Below are 11,720 nucleotides of genomic sequence, written 5' to 3'. Positions count from 1 at the left end.
GGTCACTGCTCCACCCAGCCCTCCTGGCTTGAGTGTGTTATTTTATTGACTCCGCAGTATTGGGGATTGAACCCTGGTACCCACACAAGCAAGGCAAATGCCAAGTGGAGAGCTACATGGTCCAGTCCTTTCTGACGTCTTGCTCAGTTGCCTAATCTGGCCTTGAACTTGTGATCCTCCTGCCTCAGCCTCCCCCGAAATCAGGATTATAGGTATATGCCCCAGTGCCTGCTATTTGAAGGAATAATTTAGAAAACCTAGACTTTTCTAGGATTTTTTCTTTTGAGGCAGAGTCTCACTGTGTAGTTCAGGCTGGTCTTAAACTCACAGAGATCCTGCTGTCTCAGTGCTGGGGTTATACATGTGTGTTATGTGGTTCCGAGTCCTGCCTCTACCAGTATTTGCTGTGGAAGCCAAGGTTCCCGTGGTCCCAACTCCTCCTCCTCCATCAGCCTCAGGAACCTGGGCCTTTCCCCTGGAGTGCACCGCAGTAATAATAATAAACACAAATTTTCTTTTTTTTCTTTATGTCAAGATTTAAAAAACATTGTGAATGTGCGAGTAGGGAGACAAGACTTCTATGACTGCAGCAGGAGCTGTAGGAACCAGAAGCTGCAGGCAATTAAAACAAAAATAAAATACATATTTATACATTTATATATATCATGATATGCGTGAGTCCCAGAGAAGCAGGAAGCAGCAGCAAGAAGCGACTAATACACTGAAACACTGATGTGCATACCGACATGCACAGGCACACGATGCCATTTCTCCCCCCACCCAAAAGCGCAGGAAAACTGCAAAGGAACATCCCCCTTGCAGAGTAAAGCCACCCTCTAATATCTGCCCTGTGTTGACCACGAGAAAGAAAAGAGAAAAAGCCAGATCATTGCCTTGAACTCCGGCAGTGGTCATTTCCCTTCGTTTTTGCCAAAGAGGACTGAGTTATTTTTAACATGTGGCGGGAGGGCCGTGTAACTGCCCTCACAATACTTCAGACCTTGGTCCCCAATACTGATTTCTTTTCTTGCTAGCACAAAGCACAGCTGGCATGAGAGGCACCACCTCCTGCTTCCTCCAGGACAGCCTCTAGGCAGTGGGTTTTTCCTAAGCCTGGCCAAGGTTCTGGAGCCAGTCTCAGGCAGGGCCAAGGGCCAGGTGGATCTGGGGACCTAGGGTCTGTGCTTAAAACGTCCCACCCACCGAGAATTGACCTCCAGAGAATTGGTTTTGTACCAGAGAAGGAGGTGCAGTATACAGCCTCCTCCACTAGGGAAAAGGGAACCTGATCCCTAAGCACCACCACCACCATCCCGCACCCCCCCACCACACACACACACAGACACACAGAAAATACACACACACACACACACACACACACACACACACAAACACACATGGCACAGCTAGGGTGGGCAGGCATGCTTTGGCAACAAGACTTCTCCGGAGGCCATGACATGAACAGCTGCAGCGAAGGGGTGGGGCTCAGCACCTTTGGAAGTGAAGTGGGGGCCAGGGCTCCCCTTTGGGACAGCAGTAGGGAGCTAGCAAAGCAGAGAAGGTAGAAAGCAGCAGAGTCAGGAGAGACAGCTGAGGGGTTGGGGGCTGGGGGGGTGGGAGCAGGATGTGGGCACCGGACAGCATGGAAGGAAAGGGGAGAGCACGAAGGAGGAAGTGAGCGTGGAGAGGCGGGCAGGGGAGGGAAGGAGAAGGAAACGCGGTCAGGGCACCGGACTTGGGGGAGGAGACCAAAGGGGTCAGACAGAGGTCTTAGACCTTGACAAACACCAGCCGCGCTGAGTACGCCAGGTCGGCCAGGTACGCCAGCAGGTTGATGCCCGTCAGGACAGATACGGCCAGCCTGCGGTCCCAGGAGCACACGTCGTGGGTGTGCCTGGTGGCACAGCCTGGGTCCCCTGACCTGCGCGGCTGGCCATGGTACTTTTCGTTGAACTGGTAGAGGGGCCAGAGAACCAGAGCGATGGCGTACAGGACAACAGAGAGCAGGGCGAGGCCCGACAAGAAGCTGGGGAAGGAGATTGGCAGCACGTTGGTGCAGTCACCCAGGTTCAGCAGGATGGCCACTGCTGCCAGGATGAAGCAGATGGCATACACTGCCACGCAGCACTCCAGGGCAGACGCATGCTGGTACAGGTAAGGGTTGCTGATGAAGACAAAGATGATGCAGGCCACGAAGGTCTCTAGCACCTTAAGCAGCCCGGGCACAGTGGCCATGTAGCCGGTGATCTCGCCAGGTCGTGCCCGGGTCCAGGCCACCTCAGTGGCATAGGCCAGGCAGGCAACACAGGAGAAGGTGGTGGCAGCGATGGCGTGGTCTCGGGAGCGGCCATGGGAGAGGAACTGAACGTAGGTGGTGGGGTAGATGATAGAAGAGGTCAGGCAGAAGAGGGCGGCGTAGCAGGCGTAGGTGATGGGGAAGTTCCGCCAAGACAGGGGGAACCGAGCCTGCAGCCCGAACAGCTCCACCAGGAGGATGACAAGGGTCACAGCGAAGCAGAAGCACCATGTGAACATGGACCAGTGGCCCATGGGCCCCGTGTAGGCACCCACGCTGGCCACCAGTGAGAAGGCAATGCAGGTGGACACCAACTGCAGTAGGCGTAGCAGGCCCAGGGGCTGGGTCAGTGCCCGAGGGGACCCCACGATGGTGGAGGACGATGATGTGGTCGTGATGGTTGTGCGGGTGACGGTCACCGGCATGGCTAGTGAAGGCAAAAGACAAGAGTCTCACGACCCAGGACTGTGGTGGCTCCTATTTCAAGCACTTAAGAGTCTAGGGCAGGAGGACCAGCCCGCTTTCCAGGCATCAGGCTCAAAAAACCAGACAGAAATACACTGCTGTGGGCTCTGGTTAGGGAGTTTCCAGGGTGTGGGGCTTTCCATGTGCAAAAGGGGTCAGTCTTGGGCACATAGGACGTAGTGGGTCATCCTGGTTCAGGCTCACATGTGCCCAGCTGTGTCCGAACCCAGGATTGTGGGTCCCTATCCTTCTCCTCCTCCCAACCTCAAACGCCTGGTGTTGTCCTCCTGCTCCCCCCTTCCCTAGGGACACCACCCAACGCTATCTGACTGCTCTCGGGCCCTGGGAACAAACTTCCCTCTTTTGGATAATTAAGACCCTGTGTATCCTCTTCACAATTCTTTTGAAAAGCACTCCACTGCCCTGTGCGTCCTGCTACCCTCCGGGTCAGGACTCCATGCCCAGAGGGCCCTGGGTCTGCAGCACTGGAGCCCACAGACCCTTGCACACTGCTTCTCCAATCTGGGAACGCAGGTCCCCACATGGCCATTAGCCAACAGCCTCGGCCCTCTGCACTGGAGCTGGGCTGGGTGCCACGGGGTCAGACCTTGGCCTCGTCGGCAGGCCCAGACTTGTCATCTGGCTTCTTTCTTCCCGGACCCAAACCCCACCACGTCCACTTCCTTGTTCTGAAGCTCTTGAAGAAGCTGAAACCCTTTCTCAGGGTGCAAAATTTCCAGTCTGTGAGCCGACACCTCTGAAACTGTCAGGAGGTGGCTCTCAACACAGGGAATTAAAACCTCCTACTTGAGGGCCAGCCGTGCGGTGAGCAGGACAGGGACTCCAGAGGATACAGGAGCCAGCTGCACCACATTCAGACCTCTGTATGTTTGTCCTATTTTTTGACTCTCAGACCCGAGGCCCAGGCCCGGATCCAGGGTCCCAGCTCAGTCTCCGCCCTCAGACCCGGGGTCCAGAGCCCAGCACTCACCAGTGGATTTAGGGGCCCACGCGGACGAGAAAGATCCGGAAACGATTCAGCAGCAGGCGCTCTGGAAAGGCGGTCGTGGCACCTGGGAGAGAGGTCAGCCCAGCTCAGGCCTGGCTCCTCCCTCCAGATCCGCGGCCACTGGTGGCCGCGCAGTCCCGTGTTGTAGGTGTTTGCGCCTCCCGGCAGGGACGAAACAACCCCTGGGCCCATCCCTGCGGGGCTGGGGGTGACCCGGGCAAGGGGCCGACCTGTCCCTTGCAAATCCGCGTGGGTTAGGCGGAGGGGGCGGGGCACAACACAACCCCGGGTCTGGGGTGGGTGGCCTGGGCGGGCCTGGCGTGTCCAAGCCTTATAAGGCCACGGCTGCCGGGGAGGCGGGGCGGGGCGGGGCGAGATCCCTCTTCTGGGTGTGGCCCTCGCAGGATGTGGGGGAGCGGAGAGGTTCCGCAAGCCGGGAAACTAGGTGCGCAGGCGTCCGACTCCTTAAAAAGTGAGTTATGGGGCTCGAGATTTAACTCAGCGGTATAAGCGCCTGCCTTGCAAGCAGGCAGTCGTGAGTTCGATCCTCGGTACCGATAAAAAAGAAAAAGACAAAAAAAAAAATGTGTTATGGGTCCCGCACTTGAGAGTTTTCCAAAAGGAAGGGGCGGGGATTCCCGACTCCCGGGCCCACCTAGAGGCATGCGAGTGTGCAGGGAGCCCCGCTTTGGCAGCCACGTGTGCTGCGAGGCCGCGCGCAGCCACAGCCCGGGTCCTCGCCAGGCAGGACGGGTCGCGCGCACTGGATGGCGCGCACCCAAAGAGGAGGGGCGGCGCGGTGGGCGCGCGGCCGGGAGCAGGGGAGCTCGGAAGCAGGGGGAGGAGGAGGGCCCGCCCCTGCCCCAAGCCTGCGCCGCCAGAGGTCTGAGGTCAGAGCTCAGGAATGCACTGCCGCCGAACGCGGGGACCCAGGACTAGCGCCCGAGCTCCAGACCCTCCCGCCAGGGCTCCAGACGCCCCGCCCTACAGGCGCAGGCAGGCGGCCCTGAGCCCCGCCCCGGCCTGGCCACACCATGCTTCACCATGCTTCACCGCTCCACCTGGCCCTTTCTGGCCTCCCGGGACCGCCCCACCCTGAGATCCCGAGTGCAGGGTCTTAGCCTTCACCTTACAGGGGTCCAAACTGCTCTCGGATGAGGACGGGGTCAGGAGTGGCCAAAGAAAAATAAGACAAAAACAAGCAGGCAGGAGGACCCAGACCTCCAGGCCGGCTAGAGATACAGACCCGCCTAAACTACACGGCAGGACGCTGTCTCGCAAAGCAACAGGAGCCAGGCGTGGTGGGACACGCCTGTAAGCCCAGGACTGGGAAGGCTGAGGCAGGAGGATCACCCTGAGTTCGAGGTCGGCTTGGGCCACATAACGAATTCGAGACCAACCTGAACCCTATAAGGAGACCCTGTCTCAAGACCAAATAAACACAAATTCCAGACTCCAGCCACTCTTAAGGACGGAGTTCTCAGCTCCAGGCTCCTCTTGAGCACCCCTGCTCCTGCCCCTGAAACCTGGATTTAGTAGTAGTTTGCATCTTTTCTCGATCTACGACCCCCGGGTCCAGGCCCAGCCTCCCTCCTCAAGACCCTCGAGTCTGGATCCAGCCCCCTTCCCCGTTTGGGACTCGTAACCAGTTTGAGCCCGGGCCCTAGCCATCTCCTCTAGAGAGCCCCAGCATCCCAGCCCAGCCTGTCTTCCTTTGGACCCCACCCACATTCAGCATCGCAGTCTTATCCTTCGCTGAACCCCAGAAACCGGGGCCACCGTCCCAGGGTTTGGGGTCCCCGAGCCTTACCTCTCCAGCCAGCAGCGGCTGCGGCTAAAGCACAGGCGACAGCTGCGGACCACAAGGGTCTGCTGCTGGGTGGGGTTGGCCGGGTGGGGTGCGGCCCGGAGGGCGCGCGGGGGCGGGGCGGGGGCGGGGCCAGGCCGGGACTGGGGCTGTGGACAGGGATCCCCTCCCCGCCCCCATGCCCAGTCCTTTCGGGGGCGGAGCCAAGGGAGGAGGCAGAAAGCTGAGGTCACCGTTGCCGTGGTGACAAAACAGGAAGACAACAGCTGGAGGAGGGGGCTTAGGGGGATGCCCTCCCCGAGGCTGCGCCTAAATGAGTCTCTGGGCCGTTGCCATGGAAACCCGCGTGTTGATGGACTCTGGGAGGTAGCTTCCCAGTTCTAGGCCACCCTCACCACGCTCAGGGTTCTCATTCGCCTCCGCCCCCCCCCCCGGGTCTGCCCAGGTCCTCAGCTGTGCCAAGGTGACGACATCGCAGGCACCTGAGTCGCAGCGGTTTGGGAGGACTAAGACCCCCTACCCCGTCTAATAGGTCCAGTGAGACGGAAGACTCCCCTGAAGAGAACAGGGAGGGGTGCAGTTCCCGGGCTTTACCTTGGAGGTTCTGAGTCCGCCTCCCAGGCGCCTGGTCCCCAGAACCAGGTCAGAGTCCTGCTTTGAGTGTGGGGGATGGGCCCGTCTCTGTCCACCTGGGAGCGCAGGGTCCGCCCTAGGCCTGGGGCAGCGTTGTCGGGGGCTGGGGGGGGGGTAGGGTGCAAATCCGGTGCCCAAGGCGGTGGAATTGGGGTGCCGAGTTCCACGCGATGCTCAAGCCGGACCTAGCATAAGAGTTCCGGAGCTCAGGCCCTGTGTTTGGGGCGGAGAAAAGCTATTTTTGGCCCGCTGCTGGCTCCGGAGGCGCGGGGGGGGGGGGTCTAGGGCTGCGGACCCCAAGCTTGCGGGAAGACGGGCGGGGCGGCTGCGCCGGGCCCGAGGCTGGGAGGGCTCCACGGTGTGCTTGGCCTGCGGTCCGCATAGCACTGCGGCGCCAGGAAGGAGGCAGTGAAGGTCGGATTCGCATTCGGGGCCCCAGCGCCGTCCGGTCCGTGCCCACCCCGCGCCCTACTCACCGTGGCGCTGCGGTCCACGGCGCCCAGCTTGGCGGAGCGGGGCCTGCGCGGCGGAAACTGTGGGATGCGGCTGTCACCTTGCAGGCCGGGAGCCGAGGAGGCTGCGCCGAGGAGGGAGGGGTCCGAGGGGCCTCGCGCTGTGGAGCCGGAGGGGTGGGGAGGGGGGACCCAGGCCGGGGTGCTTGCTGCTCTAGCATGGGGCCTAGCAGGGCCTGGCGTGCACCTGTGGCCACATAGGGGACGGGTATCCTCTGGAGGCTGCCCGAGACATCCTTGGCTTGTATTCACACTGAAGTGGGTGTAAGAAATAAAGTCAGATAGAAAGGAAACGCGAGAAATTGTAGCTTTAAAAATGGAACCACTAAAAGCCAAGAGTGGTGGTGCATTCCTGTATTCTCCACACTCTGGCAGGTTGAAGACTATGAATACCACCAAGAAAAACAAGACGCCGAGGCAGGAGGATCACTGCAAGTTCGAGGCCCGAGGCAGGAGGATCACTGCAAGTTCGAGGCCCGCCTGGCCTACATAGGGAGTTGAAGGCCAGCCTGAACTACCTAGGGAGACTGCATCTCTCTTGGAAAACAAAACGAAACAGAAAACTACAGCAGGACACAAAACCAGTCAGGGCTTCCTAAAGACAAAGGCTGGGTCAGTCTCTTATTCCTGGGAAAGTCCTTTTCTCCCATGACTGGACCTTTTGTCTCTGAGGCAGAATGGGCCTTTTCCTCATGCATGGGCCACCCCACCGCCTAAACTGGCCAGCCTTCCCATCCATTGACTGAAACCCCTCTTCCCCAGATTCCACAGATCTCCACCCCCAAGCTCCAGTAAACATCACCAGCTCCTGGCCAAACTGTCTGCCTGTGGATTCACTAAGTATATGCGGTCCTGTCAAAGTCCAGCCTGAGAGCTGCTTTCCTGAGGTCCAGTGATTCCTTTTCCTTGGTGCCTGTGAGTGGTAGGGTCCCCACCTCTGCTTCCAGGAGCTCCTCACAGGCTATCAGATGACAAGAGAATCCTTGCCCCAGTGTTGGAGGGTCTATCACAACCTGATCAGTCAGTCACCTCTTGGCTGACCCTGTAGTGACACTGAGGTCCCCGCAAGCACCCTGAGTGTCTTCCACAGCTTACATACCTATTATACCGCTGTGAGCAGTATATTTTCTCCCATGTCGGGGGCTAAAGCCCTCGATCACCCCAGACCAGGATGCAGACATTTGCAGAGTGAGTCATGGATGTGACTGTGAGGCCGGCACTCGAGTTCCAAGATCCGTGTTGTTGGGCATCACCTACCTTACATGCCAGGAGCCAGGGGCACTTTCCCCTGAGTCTCAACCCCTCCCACATTCTTCAGGCCTGGTAATCATGAGACCCATGAAATCCATTTCCAGATCATTCCAGATTGGCCTTTTGGCTAGGAAACCTTGCACAAACCCGAGATGGGCCAGTGACTGAGGACTCGGACCTGATCCCAAGACAGCAGGCCCAAAGAGAATCTTTCTCCCTCCAACCCCTCAGCACCCTTCCCCTGCGCTGGCTGCTCATAGGTTGTGATTAGATAAACCCACGCTTGGTGCACACTTTACACTCCTCTGTGTTTCCTGCCATGCGCCCTGCAGAGAGGTGGCTGAGCCAGGGAGCTGATCCCCAGCCTGGCAGTCTCCCTCAGTCACACACAGGCCAAGCCTCTGTCTAGGAGGCACGTGGGGTACCCCTGGGGTATATGGCCGGCCCCCTAACACACACTGACTTCCTGACACCACGTTCACCATCAGAGGGAAGAGTGTGTGTTGACACGGTGGTGAATGGGCCCATTCATCGTACACAGGCTGGCTTTGGCAGATGTGCAATGGGCAGGGAAAGCAAACAGTCCAGATTTACTTACCCTCAGAAGAATGGGCTCCCTGCCCTGTCCCAGGCCCCATCCCTGCTAGAAGGGGCCCCTGCCTTCTGAGGCTGGCAGGAGCTGTGCCTCAGCAGTGCTTAGCCATGGTGTTGCTGCCGGCAGGGTGGGCATACATCAGCCACACTGCTGGCCAAGGTGGTGTGCATCCAGGGTGGTTCCCACAGCCACGTCGCTCTCTAATCACTGAGCAAGCACTGGGGCCCCAGGGAGTAGGAGCAGAGCAGCCATCTAGTCTCCTGAGACCGGGCTGCCTTCTCCAGGACAGAGGGGCCAGGGCAGCTTTCACCTGGGATGCAGATGACAACCTCTTCTTCACACCCATCATGTCAAACACCAAATATGTGGGTTTTGCCTTTCAAAAACCAAGTTTCTGACTCGACACCAACTGGGTTTCCTAGGATCCCCTTTAGTTCCAACACCACCCCAAGTTAGAGCCACACACTGCAGGTCTGGGGCTCAGCCCTCCAGAAGATCACCCCTCGTTGAAAGCCCTGGGCCTCCCACACTGTGACCAATGGCTCAGATCAGGGGTCCCCAAGAGCCCCCTCAGGTACCATAATTCATGATGAAGGCACTGACAAACCAAGATGACCCCCAAGGTGACCCTCCTGCCTCAGCTCCCAAGTGTTGGGATGTCAGATGTGTGCCACCATGCCTGGCAAGGGATCTATTTCTTATCCTACTGTAGCATTATATAGATCTGCCATCCTTTCACCCCACTTCAAGGTTTTATTCACTTACCCAGGAATATTGATGAGGCCTCCTACCTCAGAGCAAAGTAGGCTAAAAAAAGCACCTACTCTAACCTGGAGGCTTTGATCTCCTTCCTTGGTGGCAAAGCATTCAGGATATGTTACATCTGTTGGGTCTGAGGCCTCTGGGTCACCAGACATCCCCTAGCTGGGCTTCCCTCTCTGACACAGAAAGGAAGAGGAGCCAGCATTTGGTCGACTGAGGCAGGAAGATTGCTGCAAGTTTAAGGCCAGCTTGAATGACATAGCAAGACCCTGTCAATAAAAAAAAGCAGAAGACCAGTTGAAAGCAAAACTATTTTACTGCAGGTAGTGTAAGAGGAAGTGGTCAGGAGTCATTCCAAAGGAGTAGGGGTGCAGAGTGGGGACATGCCTGCTCTGAGGCCATGTCTGGGGCTTCGTCCTGTTCTGTGGGCAGAGGGCCCACACTGGGTGGGCTGCCTGTTGGGCTCATGGCTGGAGGTCTGGTGGTCGGGACCATGGGGAAGAATGGCGTCTGCACAAGGAGGGACAGCACAGCTGCACAGAGACAGGTGTCAAAGCCACACCTGGGAGCTGCAAGCCGCAGAACTGCTTGGAAGCTGCTTGCTGCTCGCACACATACGGGGGCTGCTTTTTCTAGCCTCCAAAAGGCTGAGGCCTTTTACACCACCCGGTCCCTTGTGCCCCTCCAGACAGAGTAACATCTTCATTTGGAAGAGGTTTTCCCATCCACCATCTTCTGGGGTCTCAGAGATGTCCCCAAAGCATCAGGGGCTTCCCATTTCCTGGCTGCTGGGGGCCTGTGAGTGTCTCCGGAGGACCTGCTCCTTTCCGTCTCCTCAGCATGCCCTCACCAAGACCAAAGCAGGAGGCCAAAAGGGAAGGCACTGGGCTGTCTATGAAAGCTCAGCATCACTGGGGAGGAAGAAGTCGCCCAAATGGTGCCTGACTACCAAGATAGATTGGTACCGTCTGGGCCCAGGATAGGAGAAGCTCCACACATTCCACTTCCCAAGGCCAGGAGTGTGGAACCAAGAGTGGCAGAGCTTCCAAAGTTCCAGAGGACCTGGGTTCCTGGTCCTTCTGGCTTCTGGAAGCTGTCTGTCTGTCTGTCTGTGCTCCCTCATACTCTGAGCTCTGTCTTCTGTCTTCAGCCCTTGCCAGCTCTCTATAAAGCTGTCTCTTATTAGGTAGGGTGTTTACTGTTACATTTGGAATCCACCTAAGTAAGTCAGGATGTCTCCTCATCTAGAGAGTCTTTGTTTCTTTCTTTTTTTAGAGGCAGGGTCTCACTGTGCAGTCCATGCTGGATGAACTCACTATCTAGCTGACCTTGAACTTGCAGCAATCCTCCTGCTTCAGCCTTCCAAGTGCTAGGATCACAGGTGTGCACCACCATTCCTGGCCCTAGTGATTCTTAATTTAATGATCATTTTTCCAAATAAGGTAACACCAGCAGGTTCCAGCAATCAGATGTGGCCATATCTTTGGCCCACCATGCAGCCCACTCATGGCCCACAGGAAGACAAATGACTTTGTTCTTCTGTTCCCTGTGATACAGGCCAGGGGCCACACTCAGTTGATTTTCCTCTGAGCCCAACAAGGAGTTGTGGTTGAAGTCAGAATTGTCTGGATGATGTCCTGAGCCTCGGAAGGAGATTGTGCATGTATGGAGTTCTGGGGTTCAGTTTTCCCAAGGAGGTGGGCTTGGCTTCGTCTCCATATCCCGCAGACACCTTCCTCTGCCCCATCACCCAACACTCCTCTCTCCTCTCTGGCCCTGTCCCAGATTCTGAAAATTTCCCTACAAAAGCACCTTCTTCAGGTGGTGCATCCTTCCCTGCCTGCAGCAGAATAAACTGTTTTTAATGTCTGTTGTCTCTGGACTCTGGCTGCTGCCCTCAGCATTGCTAGGGGGTTTTCAAAGCCTCTCTCCAGAGCATCTGACCAGTGTCCACTGAATTGGATCCTGCAGGACTGAGAAAAACATGTGTATGTTTAAATTCAAACAACGCATGGCTACATGTGGTGGTGCACGCCTGTAATTCCAGCACTCCGGAGGCTGAGGTGGGAGGATCCTTGTGAGTTCGAGACCAGCCTGGGCTACAAAGTAAGCTCAAGGCCAGCCTGAACTGCGTAGGGAGACCCCGTCTCAAAAAAAGACCAAAAAAAAAAGATACCAGGAAGTAGAAGAGAGATTACTAGAGAAGAGCATGGGAAGAAAGAGGTGGCAAGGTGAAAAACGGGGGACAGGTGATCAAATACATTGCACACCCTTAATTCCCTCCACCGGTGTGGAGGCGCCCGCCTGTCATCATAGCACTCAGGAGGCTGAGGCAGGAAGATGACCACGAGTTGAGGCCAGGCTGGGCTATATAGTGAGTTTAAGGCCAT

The 11,720-nt window shown here is 57.2% G+C and overlaps 1 protein-coding gene across 2 annotated transcripts; it reads right to left on the bottom strand.

Annotated features, from left to right (window-relative positions):
* Window positions 1-510: 510 nt before the first annotated feature.
* Myadm (myeloid associated differentiation marker) lies at window positions 511-6,273 on the bottom strand. Of its 2 annotated transcripts, none has more exons than XM_013147838.3 (3): window positions 6,172-6,273; window positions 3,753-3,834; window positions 511-2,723 (listed from the first exon to the last, which is right to left on the bottom strand). In XM_013147838.3, exon 3 carries the CDS (start codon window positions 2,719-2,721, stop codon window positions 1,771-1,773), a length of 951 nt encoding a protein of 316 aa, XP_013003292.1. In that variant the 5' UTR covers window positions 2,722-2,723; window positions 3,753-3,834; window positions 6,172-6,273; the 3' UTR covers window positions 511-1,770. The 2 variants fall into 2 exon arrangements, with proteins under 2 accessions (XP_013003292.1, XP_005001780.1); XM_005001723.3 differs by lacking the exon at window positions 6,172-6,273 and adding an exon at window positions 5,581-5,681.
* Window positions 6,274-11,720: the final 5,447 nt, after the last annotated feature.

This window comes from Cavia porcellus, unplaced genomic scaffold (genome assembly GCF_034190915.1).
Source record: "Cavia porcellus strain 051 isolate PalLab524CR breed Dunkin Hartley unplaced genomic scaffold, mCavPor4.1 scaffold_7, whole genome shotgun sequence".
NCBI classification, from domain to species: domain Eukaryota; kingdom Metazoa; phylum Chordata; class Mammalia; order Rodentia; family Caviidae; genus Cavia; species Cavia porcellus.
The sequence above is the reverse complement of the archived record's forward strand: the minus strand, read 5'-3'. Positions and strand labels throughout refer to the sequence as shown.